The following is a 21,942-nucleotide window of genomic DNA, read 5'->3' as shown; positions in this document are numbered from 1 at the left end:
GTCCTTGAGCAAGACACTTAACCACACATTGCTCTGCGACGACACCGATGCCAAGCTGTATGGGTCCTAATACCCTTCCCTTGGACAACATCAGTGGCGTGGAGAGGGGGGAGACTTGCAGCATGGGGAACTGCAGGTCTTCCATACAACCTTGCCCAGGCCTCAGTTATCATTGAAAATCGATGGACAGCCAATGAAAGAAGAAGAAGTTGAAATTGAAATGTTCTACATCGCAAAGGTTTATTACAAGAATCATCTAGGGACAGGAGTTATAATTTCCTTAGCTAAGGAAAGTTATGACAGTGAAAGTATTTAGCTCAGTTTTAACCAATAAAAGTGAAATTTTATTTGTGTTTTGCATAACATTACAACTGATTAATATTATTAACTTTTCTCAATAGTGAGACAGAGCAAAAAGAATATCTCCCATCTCATCTGTGATTTGGTTGTTTCCTGGATACACTAGGCACATTTTAAAGATTTAAAGAGTGGTATATTTAAAATACTTACAATGTTCTGAAAAGTGTTAATACAATGTGTTCTAATATCGGATAAATTTGTTAATGTACCATGTGTACAAACTGGCACAACTTATTTTCAGACATGGAAAAGCATGAAGTATTAAATTTTATAGCTACATGTCTCAGATCCAAATCACATGCTCCCACAACACTTAGCTGTGTGACTTCATGATGAAACATTTGAATATGTTGCCAAGCATAAAATTTGCCATGGAGAATAAATGTGACTCTGGTCATTTTCATTCCTACAGATGACAGCAACAATCCATAAATGTACTGCAGAGTAAACACAAGAGAATGAGACAGACAAGAGAAAGATCTGAGCACTTCATATCTTCAAGTGATTTTATATCACAAGTGGGATAAAAGAGCATGTTTCTTTTCAATGAATATGCTCCAAACTATAAATTAACAAGTGATTTTAATTAGCAAGTGGTTGGTACAATACACTACTATGGTAAACAGAACAAAATTACTGTTAATGTGACAAGTAGCTGTATGTCAACTTAAACAAATATTAGATAAACTTATTATTTTCTTTTCAATAACAGAAACAGAAGTAGACAGATTGACAAGCAACAGACAATTTAAAACCTTGTGCACGTACTATTCTCTACAAGTGCACAAAAATGTCCTGCTCTTCCCTCTCGCAATAATTAAGCAAACACACAAAAAAAATAACAGGAGTACATCACCTGGTCCCTCCTTCTTTCCTTGCCATCAAAATAATCATGGCTGATTTCCCCCCTAACTCCTCTTCTGCGGCAGTTCCCTATAGCCCTCTATTCCCTAATCGTTCAGAAGTTTATCTACCTCCACTTTAATACTCCTAATAATTTAGCTTCCAAAACCTTTGGGGTAGAGAATTCTAGAGATTCACCACCCTCTGTGAGAAGTTCTTTTTACACACATCCATTTTACATGACCAGCCCCTTATTATTCAGGCCTCCCACACCAGTGAAACCTTCTCAACATCTATCCTGTCATGCTCCATTAGTATCAAGTTTGTATTTTTAAGCTCACATAATAAAAGTATAATTCACCATTTATCACATGAAATTAATATACAACACAATATAGATCACTCTTGCAAGACAAGCCGCAAGTCAGTTCTGCCTAAGTTAATGTTGAATTCAACAATTTCAAGTCCAGTGATTTCTCTGACGCAATAACTAATTTGTTATATCAATATATCTAGTGCGCTTCAACAGAATTGCAGCATGTGTATATACTTCCACCCTTCAACCCGACCAAAACTAATGCATGAACAAAGGAAGGGAAGACAGATCCTCAGTTTACAGCACTGCGTAAAAGAGATTACTCATGTGAACTGAGAACTGGCCTAAATCCCACTGAAATCTCATCTTCTGGATACCAAAAGTAAGCTGATATTCCCAATAGCTCTCCTTGGAACAAAAGAAAGTAAGAGTTGTGCTGGACTTTCCTCCAGAGGGATCACTCATACGTTCCACTTCAATATCAAGCAAAGTGTGAACAGCATGTCCCATTCATGCCAATCTCTCAACCTAATCAACTCTGGACACAAAAAGATTGAGGCTGCACTCTACTGAATTTGTGCCAACGGAATGGAGTATCTGGAATTCCATTTTCCCAATCTTTCAATATATTCTTATGCTACACCACCACTTATACAGTTCTGTAAAACTTAAATACTAAAAGATGAGAGGTGACAGATACCGAAGGTCCTAGATTCCAACAAGGCAGGTTAACAAGGTGTGATGTTGCTGAAAGTTATTTTCCCGCAAGGTCATGGTATCTAATATGGAATTTATCACCTGAGTTTAATGTTCAACATAATATATAGCACCATATGTTTACTCCATGTGAGGGAATAATCATGTGATGCTGTACGTTACATTTAACTGTTCTAAGACAATGCCACTAGCTACTTTCTCCTTAAAGAGTATCAGTGATCTCTCTGGTAAAGGTGCAACACAATTTGTCTTTCTTTTATTTCAACAAGAGCCAATAGGGAAATGTCACTTGTAATGGAGTGTGCAGGCATTGTTATTTAACATGACATGGGGTTGGTCTGCTGCATGATGCGGAAGCATTCAGTTCTAACAACACATTCAAATGTGATGTACCTGACATGGCCGAAGACAAATAACCAAGAAGCAGTTCCTTTAGGTTTAACCTGTCTTTGCTCAACTTTGACTTGTAGTTTCTAGGCTCTTAATGGGACAAGCCAACTTGGATGTCTTCATATTCTTCAAAAAGTTAGACTATGAATGTGTTTATTCAAGATTTAAAGTTTTTATAAGAACGCAGGAATTCAAAGATGACAGCTTAAATGAAATAAATTATAAATGATGTCAGGCTTTATAATGACAATAAAGAAAGCTTCAAAATTATAAAGAATTATCATTTGTTTGGAGCAACAAACAATCTACATGAGGAATTTAGCAGATTGAACAGCATCTGTTGAGTGGAAAAACTGCCAATGTTTTGAATCAAAACCTTCATCAGGCGTGATACAGAGTTTTGACCTAAACAGTGACATACCTTTCCCCTCACAGATGTTGATTGACCAACTGAGTTAATCCAGCAGATTATTTGATGCACCAGATTCAAGCATCTGAACTCTCTTGTATTACATAAACTACATGGTTTGGCACCCAGAAAGCATCAAGGACCATTATGGTTCTTATTGCAACCGTTGGAATATTCAACACAGCAATGAAGATTGCTTAAAACTCTGTACGGTCCTTTCACAATAATCACTTGGCTGGATGCCAAATTAAAATGAAAGTAATTCTAGTATGCACAAAATGCTGGTGGAACACAGCAGTCCAGGCAGCATCTATAAGGAGAAGCACTGTCAACGTTTCGGGCTGAGACCCTTCGTCTTGGGGTCTCAACGAAGGGTCTCGGACCGAAACGTCTACAGAGCTTCTCCTTATAGATGCTACCTGGCCTGCTGTGTTCCACCAGCATTTTGTGTGTGTTGTTCGAATTTCCAGCGTCTGCAGATTTCCTCGTGTTTGGTAATTCTAGTATGGATAGCTTTTAACAGAATTTCCCCAGATGGCTTGCATATCATCACTTTTCCCGAGTTAAGAAACTGTTCTGTTCTGTGACATATTTCATCATTTTACTGATTGCTTGCTACCAAAATCTTGGTCCTAAGTGATTCCTTCCTGTCAGGAGCAATATTTGTCAAGTGTCAGAAAAATAATCAGAATACCTGTTATTGTGCAAGGTCAGCTGGTTTGTCCACTAGGCTAAGAAGTACCAGGAGATTAGCAGACCTGACATTACAGTGACAACTTCTGATTTGGTTCTCCACGATCTCACAACATATTTGTATCTGCAGTCCACTGCCTTGCCCCTTTTTGTTTTATCCCTTGAAACTGAATACTGCTTCTGAAAAATTACTAAAAAAAATAAATAATTGGCTTTCTTTGATGTTAACAAACCTTTTGGAGGCAGGGCTATGACCTTCCCCTTGAATTACCTCCATGTCTTCATTGTCTGCAAATAAAACCATACACCCTGAAGCTATTTCACTGAAGCGAATCTCGTGTCCCGCCCCCAGTCATCCATCTCACACTTTTCAGACACACAATAACTGCACATCACACTTTGAAGTCCATTATTCAAAGAGCTGGGCTGGAACCACATTTAAAACCACTTAAAATCACCCAAAAAAAACACCACAACAATAACTTGCCACATAGTTGTTCTGAAATACAGCTGAAACCCCTTCAGAGAAATACCTCATGATATTCACTTCATTGTTGTGATCATTCCTATTGAACAAGAATACATACAGATTTTTATTAGCACTGGTCTCCAGTACACTACCAACCAAAATTAGATCTATTAACAAGGAGTTTGGACTACATTATGAAGTGCTATTGAACTAACCCATTCTCTACAGAACTGCTGCAGTCAATATTTGTGACAATTCGACTTAATATCTTCAAAGACAGTACTTTTCATAAAGAGGTGAAGGATTAAATATTCTGTACATTGAATTTCAGGTGCATTGTCTCTGAGCTTGTTTGAATTGACTGTACTATACAATAGCTACACTTCATTTGTACATACGTGAAAAAATACATACACACACACACACGCATGTATATATAAAAACTATCTTGTGAAGGTCAAGAGTCAAACCTTCATGGAATATAAAGTAAACAAAATATTCTTCTGCAGGAATGTCATACACCCGAAATTTTAGTTTTATTTACTCTCTCCCCACTAGCTGCCTGACCTGTGGAGGATTTCCAATATTTTCCTATTTTAGACTTACAGCATCTGCACAGTTTTTTTTGTAAGTGTTTTATTACTGAAAGCCAAGAAACTTCAACATCCAGATCAATTCAAGCAGCACAGCTTGCTTATGACCACAATCAGAACTTTGTAGCCTGCCACTAGTTTAACTGAATTGTAAAGTGCAAAGAGCTGGTCCACCAACTCTTGAGTATTACTTCTTTAGAACCTCCCTGTAAACTAACACTTTACAAAAGTGTTAGCAAGACATATAGTTGGAGGTGCTGAAACACTAATACTTCCCCTTCCCCCACCCTCCCACTAACAGACACACCCTGCATGATCTGAAGAAATTTATCCCCTAAGTATTACATTATGCATTATAGGAAAGACCAAAACACCAAATGCTATTTTCTCATCTCTTAAAAACGTGGGATCTTCATTTGTTTTCCTGTCTGCCCACCAGGATTATGGAGGCAGGAGGAGAGGACCTGAAGGTAAATCTGCCTCATTAGAAGCCAAAGGAGAAAGATGAAATAGTCCTGGGCTGGAGATTCATCCATGAGAAATACTCATCACCACCTGTCAGAGAAGCAATATTTACAGAAACAGACATTTAAAAAAGTGGTCAGTTCCAATCATTACTCAGGAGCAAAGTTCTAATCATTGGAACACACAAGGACTTGTGTTAGGGAACATCGCCTTACCCTGAACTATTTGCTTCCTGATCTTTTCAAGCAGGTGCTGATGCATGATGCATGCGTCTATTCATGGAATGTTAAAGGGCACATACCTATAAAAGCTCCATACTTAAACCCTTAAAGAGATAGGGCTGCATGACTACCATCAAAAAGTTAAGTTAGTGAAAACATGTAACAACAAAAGGCACAAAGCAATGAAGATCTTGGTTAAGGTGATTACACAGTATTTCAAATGCCTGGACTAATCCGGGACTATCTCAAGCAGATTGCACAAAGTCAAGTTACATTCACATTACATAAGTCCAAGAGCAAACAAACCTTTCCAAACTAGCATCAAATAGTATTATGTCTGACAAAGGGTCTTTGACCTAAACTGGTAGTTATGATAGGGTCCCACCATCCAGGCCATGCTCTCTTCTCACTGTTGTAACAGGAAGAAGGATCAGGAGCCTTGGGTACCACACCACCAGGTTCATGAACAGTTACTACCCTTCAACCATCAGGCTCCTGAACCAGTGTGGAGATTCACTCACCTCCACATTGAACTAATTCCACGAATATATGGACTCACTTTCAAGGACGCCACCACTCATAATCTCAATATTTATTTTTAATTTTGTATTTACACTTTTTTTCTTCTTTTACACATTGGCTGTTTGTCTGTCTTTGTTTATGTGTACTTTTTCATTGACTCTATTGTATTTCTTTGTTCTACTGTGAATGCCTGCAAGAAAATGAACGTCAGATTAGTACATGGTGACATATATGTACTTTGGTAATAAATTTACTTTGAACTTTGTTTCTCTTTCCATAGATGCTGCCTGATGTACTAAGTGAAGCTTGGCTGTCTAATGATCTCGTGGCAAAGAATACATCAGCAGAACATTGTAGCAGCAAACTGTGGGCACGCTATGTCAGTGCCAGTAGCAAGGTGATACTTGCTGGCTGCCCAGTACAATCTTGCTTATTAGATTTGATGCACGATGACATGGTTCGCTGTATGTTTTGGTGTACATGTGACAAATAAAGCAAATTTTTAAAAATTCTTCATTGAAACAAGTTATGTGTTTTCAATCTTCAGTATCTTCCTACTATAAGATGAGCCTTAGAAGATGTCCATTATCTGAAACTAAAAAGGCACTATGATATGACAGGAAGGGGTTATAAACCTTTTTGGTGCTGTGTCCCAGAAAAGACTTGAGACATAGGGGAGATGCAAGAAATTGACAGAATATAACAATTTCATTATCTCACATGCACTGTAGTGGCCTTCTAAAATATAGCAACATCCCTTCTCTAGACCACAGGACTGGCAGTTATGTTGCTGCTGGCATTAGTTGGTGTTCCATCTTCCCCTACTGGAAATGGAAGTGCAGTCAGAGGGTTGGAGGGTATGAACGCTAGGGAGAGGTGGCAGCTAGTAAAGACAGTTGTAAAATAAAGTGTAAAGCACAAAGCACTTCAACAAAGTAGCTAAACGCAGATGGATTTGTTGTAGATTCATTAGTCTTCACCAAATGTGCAAGATCAATTAACTTAATCAATTAACCTCGCAGCATCAAATCCGGATTTTTAATTACTTACTTCAGCATGAGCCTCCTTGGTCATCATCTTCCGCTGAAATTTCATAACTTTTGTAGAGGACATCTTATGTCCTGCTATGATGGACCTGAATTATCATGGTGATCTGGCATTCAAAGATCAAGGAAAACACTCCTGCGCCTTGCTTGCTGCAGCTTGCAATTAGCTTTTGAAAGTTTTGTAATAACTTCCAACAATGGTTGAAAGCAATGAGCACCTTACCTTTAAGAGGTGCAGGAATGACTTCAATATGCTCGGTAAAGCTGTGACTAGAGGCATCACACAACATGCACATGCACCTATGCTTGCTGTTCTACGTTTGGAACTAAAATAATGCTTATATGCTTGCACATGAATTTCAGAAGCTAGCTACATTGGATCAATGTGGCATATATTGTTCATGCATCACAATTCCCTTGAATGGAAAACCAATGCTCTTGAACACAAAAGCCTATGAAGAGTAGTGGATACAGCCCAGACCATCATGGGCAAAGCTCTCTTTACCACTGCGCACATCTACGTAGAGCACTGTTGCAGGAAAGCAGCATAAGGGCCCCCACCATCTAGCCCATACTCTCTTCTCGCTGCTTTTATCAGGAAGTGGGTACAGGAGCCTTAGTCCCCACACCACCAGGTTCCCCTTAACCATCAAGCTTTTGAACCAGAGGCAATAGCTTCCCCCACCCCAACGCTGAACTGGTCCCACCATCTATGGTCTCACTTTCAAGTTAGCAACAATTTTAAAATTATATTTATTTAGAGATACAGTGCAGAATAGCCACATCACACAGCAACCCCCAATTTAACCCTAACCTTGCCTAATAGTGGGACAATTTACAATGACCAATTAACCTACTAACTGGTATATCTTTGAACTGTGGGAAGAAACCAAGGCACCCAGAGACAACCCATGCATTCCATGAAGAAGATAAACAAACTCCTTACAGAGGACATGGGGAATGAACTCCAAACACCGATGCCCTGAACTGTAATAGTGTTGTGCTAACCACTACGCTACTGGCATGCCCTTCAATTCATGTTCTCAACATTTATTACTCATTTGTTTATTATTATTGTTCAGTTCTTTTTCTCTTTTTGTATTTGCATTGTTTGTTGTCTTCTGCACATAAGTTGTTTATCCATCTTTGTTGTGTGCAACTATTCATTAAGTCTATTGTGCTTCTTTGTATTTACTGTGAATGCTTACAAAGAAAATGAATCTCAGGGTAGCATATGGTGAATATATACGGATAATAAATTCACCTTAAACTTTGATTCCATTGTGTAATTTCCAGTGTGTTCCAGTTGCTGTTCCTGTGCTAACTATTCTGTTATTTTAGAATATACTGTATAATCTGTGCTGACCAGGATAATTCTAACTAATCACATCTATCTGCACATGGTCTATATCTCTTCAGTGCCCCTCTTTTCACTTAGCTGTCTAAATGTCCCTTAAACTTTATCATTGTACCTGCGCCCATCATTTGCCCTGGCCCCTACAGCTCTCTTAGCTAAAAAAACAACTTGCCTCAAAAATATCTTTAAAATTTCCTCATTCACCCTAAACCTATGCATTCTAGAAATTAGAACATTGTACAAGCACTTTGGCCCATGATGCTGTGCTGAGGTTTTAAACTACAGGTAGTCCCCGCGTTATGAATGTCCGACTTACGGGTAACTCGTACTTACGAACCAAGGAAGGAGAATGCCATCCGCCGTTTTGAGTTGGATCGCAACGCCGTCTGCCATTTTAAGTCGTTGCCGTTGACACTGTGTTGAGTGTTTAACTTTGTATTTCGCTTAAATTTTTCTTAGCAAGATTCACCATGACCACCCCGTTCCGGTTGGCGCAGTGAGATCTTGATGTCGATCCAGTGACTCCCGTACCATCCATGCCGGGTTGATGTCGAGCTCGCAAATTGAACTCGTAAAAAAAAAAATCACTGTCACCTCCAGTTTAAATTCCCATGCGGAATATTGTGGATGATCAAATACCCAAACCCAGCACAGCCCCCACTTGATCCATTTAGCCTGTCTCAATGCGGTGGTCCTTAGGACCCAGCGGACCTCTGGAGCCGGCGCAGCTCGGGACCTGCCGCCCGCAGTGTTTCTGTTCCATTGACGGGAAGCAATCACAATTGAAAATAAAGTGGAAATAAAAAAGCATTTGGAAAGAGGTGAAATGCCATTGGTCATTGGAAAAGCATCAGGCTACAGTTGGTCAATGATCGGAACAATTTGAAAGGATAACGGATAAAGTGAGAATAATGGAGCATGTGAAAGGCACTGCCCTGATGAAAGCTGCAATTATTATTAAGCAACGCAGTGGTTTAATTATTGGAATACATATGTTTCTTAAGTGTTTTATATGCATAGAAAGGTAAAATATATACTATATATTAAGACAAACATTTGACTAACTGACGCTAAATAATACCAGATGTACTTGTTCCGACTTACATACAAATCCGACTTGAAGACAGACTCAGGAACGGAACTCGTACGTAACCCGGGGACTGCCTGTACTCAAGATCAATCTAACCCTTTCTCTTGCATAGCCCTCCATTTTTCTATAATCTACGTCCTAAGTGTCTTAAATGCTCCTAATGTAATTGCCTCTTCCACCACCCCTGACAGGGCATTCTGCACACCTACCACAATGTCTAAAATACATCCCACCTATACTTTCCTCCAACCACCTTAAAATTATGCCCCCCCTCTTATTAGCCATTTCCACTCAGGGAAAAATCTCTGGCTATCAACTACCTCTATACCTCTTCGAGTATTTGATATTTCCATCCTGGGAAGACTATGACAATTTACCCTATCAATGCCTTTCAAATTTTATACACACCTGTCAGGTCACTCTATCAGTTTATGACATTCTAGACAAAAATACTTTTGTCCAACCTAATATTCCAAAGCAGGTAAAGCCCTCTTCACCACTGAACACATCTACATTCTCGTAAACCTCTTCCACTTCCTCACCAAAGTGTCCATATCCTTTCTGTAATGCAGCAACCAGAATTGCACACAATACTCTAAATATGACCAAGTCAAAGTATTTTAGTTGCAGTATGATTTCCAGTATATTCAGCATCATAACAGATAAAGACAAGTATACTGTAAGCCTTCTTTACCATTCTATCTAGTTCTTTTGCGACTTTCAGCAAGCTATGGAGTTGCCCCGAAGTCCATCTGTATATCAATGATTCAAAAGATCCTGCCTTTTCCTATATGCTTTCCTCCAAATGATTTTGTCCAAATCATTTACAAAAAATATCACAGAAACAACTGAAGTTCAGGCACTGATCCTTGCAGAACGTCACTGGCCACAGACCGCCAGTCAGAATAAGACAAGTCCACGACAACCCACTTCTCTGGCTCATTCAATTTTGAATCTAACCTCTCCATGATCCCATCCATCTTAATCTTTTAGATCAGTGTACCACAAGGGGCTTGACAAATACCTTGCTGAAGTCTACGTAGATAACATCCACTGGACTACCCCTCATCAATCATCTTTGTCATCGCCTCAAAAAATTCATTCAAGTTTGTAAAGCATGAACTTCATGCTGGCTATCATTAATGTTTTTCTAGATATAAGTAGATCCTATCCCCTAGGACAATTATAGACCAGTGAGCAGCAGTCCCCCACTAAAATAAAATCAACAACACATTGCATTCTTTGAGCATGTAAGTTATTTCTTTCCAGTTACCATAGATTTGAAAGTTGATCTTCTGAGGTGCACACAAGAGAAATTAACAGGAACTAGCTTGAAAACCTTCAAGGCTTTGAAATACACCATACTCTGAAAACTTTTACAGTGAAGATCTCATAACACATCAAATTCTTTCCTCCGTAGTTGGAAATTGTAGAGTCCTGGTAGATCTTGATGTCACTCCATTTTCCACATCCTTCCTACCATAGCAGGAAGTTTGGAATTGTTACACCAAGATTAAGATTCCTGTACAGGTTACATATGACTGGATCTTATGCAAATTCTCCCAAACATGACAAACATCATGAAATTTGTTTAAATTACGGGTAGTGTTACGGTGATTATTCAAATCAATGAAATTACAGCATTACAATATGAGTAGCTAATAATTCTGACCAACTGAGAAATCAAACAATGGACGCTTCTCAGGAACAGAACTCATACATAACTCAGGAACTGCCAAAATCTGAACATACACAACAGCATTTTGAAAGGGTAATAACTTTCACTTAAAGATATTCAATACAGACGACAAAAAAAAATATTGCAAAAGATCAACTAGAGGACTGAGTATCAGGCGGTATACATGGAGAGGAATAGACAGCTAACATCTCAGGTGAAAACTCATCATCTGGATTGATCTACTTTGGATGGCAGATAGATGTAGCTAGTAGATCCGCTGCCTCACAGGCACCTAAGACCCAAATTCAATCTGATCTTGTTTGTTGGCCATATAAAATTTACATGTTCTCCCTGTGACCACACAAGTTTCCTCCCACATCCCAAAAACATGCAGGCTGGTTGGCTAATTAGCCACTGTAAATTGTCCCTAATTTGTGAGTGGTAGAAACTAGTTTGAGGTGTGCTGGGTGGGAGTGGAGATTAGCTAAGAATGTGTGGAGAACTGTAAAGGGGTAAATAGGTGGTTAATAGTTGCCACAGACTCACTGAGCCAAATAACCCACTTCCATGCTCACTATGGCTTTCACAAACATAGATACAATTGATTGGCCAAGATAAACCGTGGCTTCTATTTGCATTCTTTCAATAAAAGGTTGACTGCTTACAGGTAGACAAACTAAAAAGCAAATGAAATATAAGGTGGCAAACAACAACACATACAAAATGTTGGTGGAATGCAGCAGGCCAGGTAGCATCTGTAAGGAGAAGCGCTGTCGACGTTACGGGCTGAGACCCTTCGTCAGGACTAACCAAAAGGAAAGATAGTAAGATAGTAAGAAATAATAAGGTGGCAAATGAAGTTTAATGTTTTTTGTGAGAAAACAATTTTGCTGACGCAATTTAAAACAAGAGCACATAGTATGCTAGAACAAACTCAAGGTTTCCAATACACATCATGGATTTATTTTTTGAACGTACATGAAAGATATTTCAAGCTATTTCCCCTCCATGAGCTTCCACTTTAAAGAACATATCCTGCTTTCATCCACATTAACTGTCACTGCTATCTCTTACTGCCTCATGTACATATCCACTTAATCAAGTATATTCTGCATGAAGGAGTCACTGAACTATATTCACAATGTTTATTGAGATGTCACTGCTTCAGACTTGCTGCATGCAAAGGCCTTTTCTCTCACCAGTGGGAATTATAAAATGGATCTCAGAAATAGTAATGAAAGGACTTAAGAGTTGCATGTTTGATAGGTGACTGAAATGGCATCAGACACCCTTCTACATCATCTTGAAAGGGCACTTTTCAAAATGATTAACAGGTTGCATGTGGTACAAATGTAGCAATACTGCTGTGTTGTCAGCATGTAATTGGAAACAGATAGGATGTATCACAAGCTGGAACTTTCTCTGACACTGAGCTGAAGCCCAGAGCAGCAACACTCTTAAACCACGAAAGAAAATTTTAACCATCTCCAAGGCAAGTCTACATTAAAAGACACTCAAAGGGATGGAACAAATCCAGCATCATATTAGAGAACATTAACACCAAAAATTTTCACATTTCCAAATGCAAATACAGCCTAATGGTGCAAGTTATCAATTCCCTTAGAATTAATATAAACTCCTCTTCTCAAAAAAGGCAATTAGTAATAGAAGCTAACAATGGAAGAGGAGACAGTTAATTTTAATTAGGTGTCCTTGGGTTAGAATCATACAACATGGATACAGGCCTTTGGCCCAACTTACCCATGCCAGCCAAAGTGGCTTATTAAACTAATACCAATTGCCTGAATTTGGCTCATATCTTTCTCAGTCTTTTTTAATCAATGTACCAATGCAAACAACATTTAAATGTTGGTCATAGAGACTGAAAACATAGAAACTAGCCCGATAGTGCAATGCATCCATGCCAATTATGTTGTCCAGCAAGCTAGTCCCATATTCCTCCAAATCCCTCCCATCCATGCATCTACCCAGACGGCTTTTAAATATTGCTAACATGCCTACCTCAACCACTATTTCTGGCAGTTCATTCCAAACACACACCACATTTTGCATGAACAAACTGTCCCTGATGTCCCTTTTAAAACTCTTGCCTTTTTTTTTTAAGCACCCCATCCCTGTGGGGGTGGGGGGGGGGGAACAGTGCGCTTTCACTCTGTGCAGGAATTTCATGATCTGATTAACTTGTCTTAAGAATGAGTATTTATTTCTGATTGGCACTGTATAACATTCTTGATGAATTTCCAGCTTGCTACACTGATCCATCTTAAACAAAGCAAAATTCCACGGTATAACTACAAATAGTTGCATGATAACAAGGAAGTCTCATTCAGTACAGTGCAAGCATTGGGTATTAAACAGGTTGGCAACAAGGCAAGAATATCATTGCTGGGATTTTTTTGGCATTTGAGTGTGTACCACCCATTCCAACTTTCGTATAATGCCTTTAACAAAGTATTATCTAGATAAGTTACTTCACAGCAGCTTCATCAAATGGATATTAACAATTAGCCAAAGGAAGGGATAAATAGAGAGATGATCCAGAGCATGGTCAAACAGGGAGGATTGAAAGGAGCCGAAATTCATGCAATGTTACCCTGCCCTCCAAGCTAATATTCAAAAGTTGATCTGTGACATAGAACAAACCTTTGTCCTTCAGTACGTGACACAGAGCCTCAATAAACTTAACAGACTGCATCAGTCCACCATATGGCTCAAGCTTTTAAGAGTACAACAGACATCTGTCCTACAATATTTATTAATCTGCTCTCTCATTACCTTTTTCACTATCAATATGACAGAGGTGAGACAGACAAATACCATGTTTGCCAAATTTTCTTTTAAAGTATATCTTGGATTTTATACGACAGCTGTGACACGTAAAAGAAAACATACTGTGTGGCTTCCACGCAGCTGATGTGAGCCAACAAAAGGAAGACTGTCTCTCCCAAGTTAATGCTGGACTCCAATAAGAACCTCGTTTCCTTAAACCGCTGATCTAATCACTGAAGTCTGCTCAATAGCACCATCTGTTCAAGGTAATGAATAAAGTGAGAGAGTATCTCCAGATTCTAATAACATTTTAAACTGCACTGAAACCCTGAAGTCTCAATTGTACCCTTAATCAATCTCACAGACTGTGTAACTTAATACATCAACATTACACTACTTACCAAAATGATGTCCAATTTCGAAGAACTTCTGATGTTTCCAGCAATAACATTTGAATAGCATTGAAAAATAAAAGCTAAGTAAACTCCAACTTGTCCATCTTGAATTACTGCTAGATACTCTAAAACAACTTGGTACAAAGAAAATGGGTACTTAAATCTCAATGTCTTTTTATTGCATGTGACAATAACCTAAGAGATATTACTGGCAATAAAGGGTACTAAAGACAATATTAACAGCATAGAAAGACACCACTACCCAAAAGAGCAGGTGTACCAACACACTGCATTCATGGAAAGATATTACTAAACTCGTAGTGATTAAAAATACAAAATAAAAAGCACACTTTATGTTCATATCTTCAGAATATAAGAAAATTATAAGACATATTGAGGACTTGAATGTGAAACTCCCAAACTCGTCCCTCTCTTGGGTCCTACTGCAAAAACCTGTTAAACCTGCAGGTCTATTTCAGTCTATTGATTCATTCAAAGAAATAATCTGCTTCTTTAAGTAGATATTGCTGCATTGATTCTGCTACCCTTAGCAGCATTGCTCAATTTTTTTATTGCTAATTGCCTTTTAATCAAATACGGAAATATTTACCTGTTGGCAAATACTTTAGCTGACATTGAACAAAAAAAATTGGATTACAGTATAAAGTTGTTGATTAACTTTCAATGCATTTGCATTTTACACATGCTGACTAAAAATGCCAAATTTTAAGAAAACTGTTAAAAATTGCCATGTATTATATCAATGTCAACTTTTCTGAAGCAATCCGGAAATAACGCAAATTCTTTAGCATTTGTCAAACGTTCTCTGCAAATGTTTAAAAATCTTGTAATCTCAATCCTATTATGAATTAGTAACCTTTGATAATTGACCCCCTAATTACTCCAATAATTTGATGATTAATTTGGGCCAGATCCCTATAGCAAATCTGGAACTTTGCGCCTTGTGTCAGTGGTGGTTCAATTGATAGCACACACTCACCTATGAATCAGATTGCTCCAATATCAAAAGACTAGAGATTCCAATCCTGAAACCTGAGCAGAAAAATCATGGTTCATCCTATAACATGGTTGCAAGTCACTGATTGCTCTCAGGGGAGTCACTAAACCAAGGCCCATCTAAAGGTGCTCTCTCCTTGATGATTATAAACTGGATATATTTCACATTCACATACAAACAACCCGTCCCACTTAAGCAAGATTCTTCCCCCTCCATGCATTAACCTTTTCCTAATAAGTATAACGAACTAAGAATGAGAATGACGAACTGAATGTAATTAGAATTAACAAGATTATAGTGCTGGTGAAGTTAGTGAAACTGAGGTTTTATTTCCTCAAGCTTGAATTGGGCCTCGCTGTAACCACGCAAGAAGCCTTGGGCAGAAAGATCAAAATGGATGAGGAATGGTGAATTAAAGTGGTTGTCAATCGGATGCAAAGTTAAAAAGTGAAATTTCTCTGCATAACAATCATGCAAGATGTGTATGGCTTCTCTAGTGTAAAGGAGACCACAATGCACTAGATTGGAAGAGGTACATGTGAATCACTACTCCATCTGGAAATAAAATTTGAGTTCCTGGGTAGTGGGAAGGGAAGAGGTGACAGGACAGGTGTTGCACTTAATATAGTTACACAGGAATGAGCCATAAGAGTAGTAGACAGACCATGGAATTGCTCCCTTTCAAAAGCAAAAGGAGATGGGAGGGGAATGCTTGCCTGATGGTGGAGTCTTATAGAATTATTCCACATGGAAACAGGCCCTTAGTGTTGGCTGGTCTGCTAAATGTTTCCAGTATTTTCATAGGACTATCAGGATTATATAATAGAAAGCCAAAGTATTCCAATAGCATCCTTCTGTAATTATTTTGAGATTCTCTCATCCTGTAATAGCCAATTAACAATTTTTCTCCCATCTTTTATTCATACACTTCCTTTCAGTTAACTAATATTCTTCTATTTTTGTTATTTGAGATGTAAAGAATTTCCATTTTATTTCCTACACTTCATGATCATTACATAGTAATGCTGTCATTAGTCCTAACTCTTCCTTCTGCTATGACTCCAAAAGTCCAAAGAATTTTTATCAGTTGTCTCTTTGTACCACATTCTTTACTTCCAAAAGACTTCAGAATAAAATAACTCTGGAGGACTCGCTTTGCTCAAACCCAAATAAGCATTATCCTTTTCCTTATCGATTCTCTCCTGCTATCAAAAAAAAACATTTTCCACATGAAAGACTCCTTGCTCTCCTAAAACTATTCCCACTGAGCTCCTGCCTGACTCTTTTGGTAAGAGTGTCAACGATTCCTTCCCCTGCAGTAACACATAATCAAATTTCTTCAACACATCATTCCCTTTTTCCGAGCCTCACATTTGAAATGCTCCAATAATGTGTCTCCTCTTCACTGAACAAAAACACCACCTGTGATAATTAACATTTTCTATGTGACTCTGGCTGTCAGAACCTCTCTCTTTATCCCACTTAACTTGTGTGCAACATTGTTTGTGTATTAAACACAGAAACCACTTCTGAAGTTTTTTCCACTGTCTACCCGAGTGGGCCAGCTCTTGCCTGGCTTCATTCTTATCCATGATATACCTGAAAGCATCTCTTCCCACGCCAGCACAATTATCTCAGGAGGTCCTCATAGCAATATTGTTAATCCCTTTCTATTTTAATATACACGCTACACTTTTCAGAAATCTCCTCTGCACAGATTTCACATGTGTGCCGATCATATCAAGTCCCAGGTCCTTTGACCTTTCTCATCACATCTATTGTCTAGAATTTGTCATGCTGCTTATCTACCATATATTGAACAGATATTTACTCTAACTAAATGCTAGCAAAGGTTTCAGCCCCCCGCTAAAGCTGTTCCACTGAATTATTTCCTTCTTAGTCACTGACAGAGGATGGACCAGACACCGCAAGAAAATGTTTGTGAGCCCTTTGCAATTACCTGGTTTTCTCCATTAATTACTCATAAAATGTGGTCTGATCTTCATCTAAGTCACAATAATCGACAAGCACAACCTGCCTAAACTAATAACACAAACAATTGTACTTTTCATGTCTTTATTGAACTCATTGTTTAATCATTCACAGTCCAGGCTGGAAAAAGTATGTGAACCCTTATATTTAATAAAGATAAACCTCCTTTAGCAGCAACACACCTCCACTAAACATTTCCTGTAGCTGCTGATCAGACTTGGAGGAATTTTAGACCACTCCTCAATATTTCTGGGATACCTTGCATGAACTGCCACAGCATTTCAATTGGGTTAAGGTCTGTACTCTGACTTGGCCATTCCAAAGCACGAAATTTCTTCTTTTTAAGCCATTCTGCTGTTGATTTACTCTTTTGTTTCAGATCATTATCTTGTTGCATTATCCAACTCCTATTAAGCTTCAGGTGACAGACCACTAACCTGACATTTTCCAGAGATTCACATACTTTTTGAACCTGGATTGTGGTGGTATTGATGAGAAGAAGTACAACTGTTTGTGCGTTATTAGTTTAGTTAATTTGTGTTTGTCTGTTATTGTGACTTAGATTAAAAAAAAGATCAGACCACATTTTATGAGTAATTAATGTAGAAAACCTGGTAACTGCAAAGAGTTCACAAACTTTTTTTGCAACTGTAAGTGAACCTGAGCTAAGGTTCTGAATACCTCAATAACCTTCACCACATCTTTGGAGTATCATGAGATTGCCCCTTCTATAACTGCTCAAAAGCTTAAACTTTGTTTTGTTGTTTTATCAGTGCTCAGTTTACTCCGTCCTCTTCCATCAGTCACCTTAAACACAGTCCAAAATTATGATGACCTTTTCATAACCTATGCTGAGTTTCAACTTCTAACATGCTCATGCATCACCTTTCTACTATTTTTATCTATAGGGCTCATTGTCAATTTTTGTACCTTAATGATGCCATAAAATACACTGACACCTTTTACATAAAATATTAGATAAATGCAAACAATTGGTCATTGCAAGGAAGTAGGTGCATGTTGACCTCGGACTTCTGCTCCAGCTGTCTGCAGCTTAGCACAGACATATTTGGAAAAAATGCCATCTATACACCATGCAACAGACTCCCCCCCCCCCCCCCCCCTTACCTACTGGAGAATTCAATCAGATGTTAGCCTGCACCCTGATGCTACATTCTGATTTTTGTTTGCAAGGGATTGTTCCAAATGAAATCGCAAGTCTTCTCACTTCCACCATCACAATTGTTTAACAATAGAACTTCATGGATAAAAATCTAAACAACTACACAATCATAACATAGTTTTTCAGTCCCAATGGTTTTTTTAAGTATTTAGGGAATAATTAGAGGTGAACTAAAAGAGTAAATTTACAAACAAGAATATTTAAATTTTCCATGCAAGGGCACATGCAAATCTCAAACTACATTAATAGTACAATTTTGCATTTGATATATTAAAATTCATGATGCATATGAAATTAAAGGTTTAGAGCTTAGTATAATTAACAAAAAATGAGTCAAATCCTCATTCTGTCAGATAAAATAATTGAAGCACATTCATTAAAAACACAAAATGCTGGCAGAACTCAGCAGGCCAGACAGCATCTATGGGAGGAGGTAGTGACGACGTTTCGGGCCGAAACACTTCATCAGGAGTAGTACATTCATTGTTCACTTATATTTTAATTATGACCATCTTCCAAAAGAGTATTATTACTTCAAAAATAAAAATAGTTACTTAACAGCTAAAGTACATAACAGCCACAGGCATGAATTTTGACCCTTCCACGCTCCAATAAAAAAATAAATTTGTTCAATAAAGATGCCAGAAATACATCAGGGTGGTGCAGTAGCGTAGTGATTAGCACAAGCCTACCCTAATTCCCGTGATGCTTGTAAGGAGTTTGTACGTTCACCCTGTGACCATGTGGGTTTCCTCAGGGTGCTCTGGTTTCCTCCCGCAGTCCAAAGATGTTGCAGTTGGTAAGTTAATTGGTCATTGTAAATTGTCCCGTGACTAGTCTAGGATTAAATTGGGGGATTGCTGAGCAGCATGACTCAAGAGGTCAAAAGGGCCTATTCTGTGCTGTATATCAATTTTAAAAACATATTTTAAACATTCATTGCACAAATTTAGCCTTTTCCATAAGGCATTCAACATTAATTGCTATTCTTTTACTACATACTGAACAATAGAAAAATAACTTGTATATTTCACTCCATCTGGAGGAAAAATATTATTGAAGAATTCACCACTGGCACTACAGCTTTTGTCAGAAATTCAGATAGTGATGAGAAGGTGTACAGGGTGGGACAAATGGGTTTGTTGAGTGGCATCACAACAACAACCTTGCACTCAACATCAAAAAGGTGATGAATTGTGGACTTCAGAAAGGGAAAGATGGCAGAGAACATAGCAGTCTTCATTTCAGGTTCAGTGGTGGGAAGGGTGAGCAGCATTAAGTTCCTGAGTACCAACATTTCAGGAGATCTATCTCGGGCCAAGGTCTTTGATACAATCACAAAAGAGACATACCAGTGTCTATACTTCATTCAGAGTTTCAGCAGATTTCATATGTCACCAAAGACTCTAACAAATTTCTACAGATGTATGATGGACAGCTGATTGATTGTGTCACAGCCCGATGTGGAGGCTCCACTGTGCAGATTTGAAAGAGGCTGCAGGAAGCTATAGACTCAGCTGTTCCATCACGAGCATAACCCTCCCCATAATCAAGGGTATCTTCAAGAGGTGGTACCTCGAGAACGAGACATCCATTATTAAGAACCCTTAGTATTTGGCACATGCCTTCTTCTCATTACAACTATCAGGGAGACAGCACAGGAGCCTGAAGATACAAACTCAGCATTTTAAGAACAACTTCTTCCATCTGCCATCAGATCTTTGAATGGTCCGTGAACACTACCTCACTATTCCTCATTTGCATTATTTATGTACTTATTGCAACTTGCAGTAATTTGTATGCCTTGCACTATATTGTTGCCACAAAATGACAATAAACCTGATTCTCATACGAGAGACTGCAGATGCTGAAATGGTGACACTGGCTGCCCCAGCACATCCTTGGGCTGTGTTGGTCATTGACGCAAACAACACAGTTCACTGTATGTTTCAATTCCACTTCCACTTCGTGATCCTCTCTCCACACCCATTGCTCGCACTCTCTATCTCTGCTTGATTCTCCTTACCCAACCTTACTCCCCACTGTCGACACTAGCAAGTCACAACTTCTAATGCCTTAAAAACCAAAGATTGTGAATGCAAGGCCTTTATCCAAGTTCAGTGCTGTAAACTGTATTGTACCAGGTGATCACAGCATTTGCTCTTAGTGCATTCAATAACTTCATTTTCAGTGCATGTTCTTATTTTTCTGGACAGAGTATATTTGCACAGAGCTTTTGATTAAGTCCAGAATGTTGAATGGCAGACTACAAGAAAGGAAGTTGGACATCAAACCACGATCTACAAGGGCAGATGGGTTAGTTAAGATATTTTTTTGATGAATAGAGTGAAATGCTAATGATCAGCTTTGGAAAAGTAAACCAGCACCTACTGTAGTTAATGACATCAGGGAGGGATGCAGTATTATTAGCAATTACATGAGGCCCTCAGAAGAGATTTTGAAAATTACTTAAGTGGAAGAGAAACCTGAAAGCCAATTTGCACTGAACAATCAATACCACAATCAAAGTACTTATCTTAGTGACCAAAAATGTAAAAATTGACGCAACTCAGCATAAACTCCCAAACTTTTCTTTAAACGCACAGGATCCTTTAGCTTGGTGCAAAAAGGCATGCAAACTCTTGGTAGAGCATATTAGTTGAAAAATAACATCTTTGTTATTAGACCATTCCCAGAGTACCACAGTGAACTGTCAAACTGACAGATTTATAATTGCAGTACAAGTTAATTGGGTTCCAATGTACATTGATTGAAAAGCACAAAAGTCCACAGGTAAACTAGAATAAGGATGCCTTAGACAACAGTCAGTAAGATCTCGATTACCTCCTTTAGAAATAAGGCTAATGAACAATGCCTTAAGAAATCTGGAAGTAAAGAGATAAAAATTAAGGTTTTCCAGCAAATGAGCTGACACAGCTGTTATGATATTAGCGGTAGAAACTGACACTCTTTATTTTGGAGAGATACCAAATTTGAAAATCAATTCAAGTACAACAAAGGTTACAAAATGTCTAATTCAGAATGGCAAACAATGGAAAATAAATTACAGTTGCAATGATTTCTTACTTTGGAAAGATTGCTGTCATCTGTGCAGAGGCAAATCCTCTTCTGCAGCCACCTTCTGTGATATTTCCATTTTTATAGCTCAATTCTGCTGAGCTAGAGGAAGAGAGAACAATAATAAAAACAAGTAAGATTACTAATACAGAAGCACTAGACAGACACAAAAGTTACAGAAGGGGTCAATTCAGGACCTCATATTAACAAATGCTGCAAAAAAAAAGTAGTCTAATTTACCTCACTCTCATATTCATTTCATTCCTAAATGGTTGCTATGGAAATGAATTCTAACATTACTGCTGGCTTGATATTTT

General features: G+C 38.3%; 1 protein-coding gene across 11 annotated transcripts in view; it reads right to left on the bottom strand.

Moving 5' to 3' along the window:
• Positions 1–21,942, bottom strand: part of LOC132401809 (CMP-N-acetylneuraminate-beta-1,4-galactoside alpha-2,3-sialyltransferase-like) — a 579,106-nt gene that overhangs the window by 276,744 nt on the left and 280,420 nt on the right. For all 11 annotated transcript variants that reach the window (XM_059984032.1, XM_059984031.1, XM_059984036.1 and 8 more), the window contains one exon: positions 21,635–21,727. In XM_059984032.1, the coding sequence (XP_059840015.1) occupies positions 21,635–21,727 (93 nt within the window). The remainder of the gene's footprint in view (positions 1–21,634; positions 21,728–21,942) is intronic.

Source organism: Hypanus sabinus, chromosome 11, assembly GCF_030144855.1.
Source record: "Hypanus sabinus isolate sHypSab1 chromosome 11, sHypSab1.hap1, whole genome shotgun sequence".
Taxonomy (NCBI): Eukaryota; Metazoa; Chordata; class Chondrichthyes; order Myliobatiformes; family Dasyatidae; genus Hypanus; species Hypanus sabinus.
The sequence above is the reverse complement of the archived record's forward strand: the minus strand, read 5'-3'. Positions and strand labels throughout refer to the sequence as shown.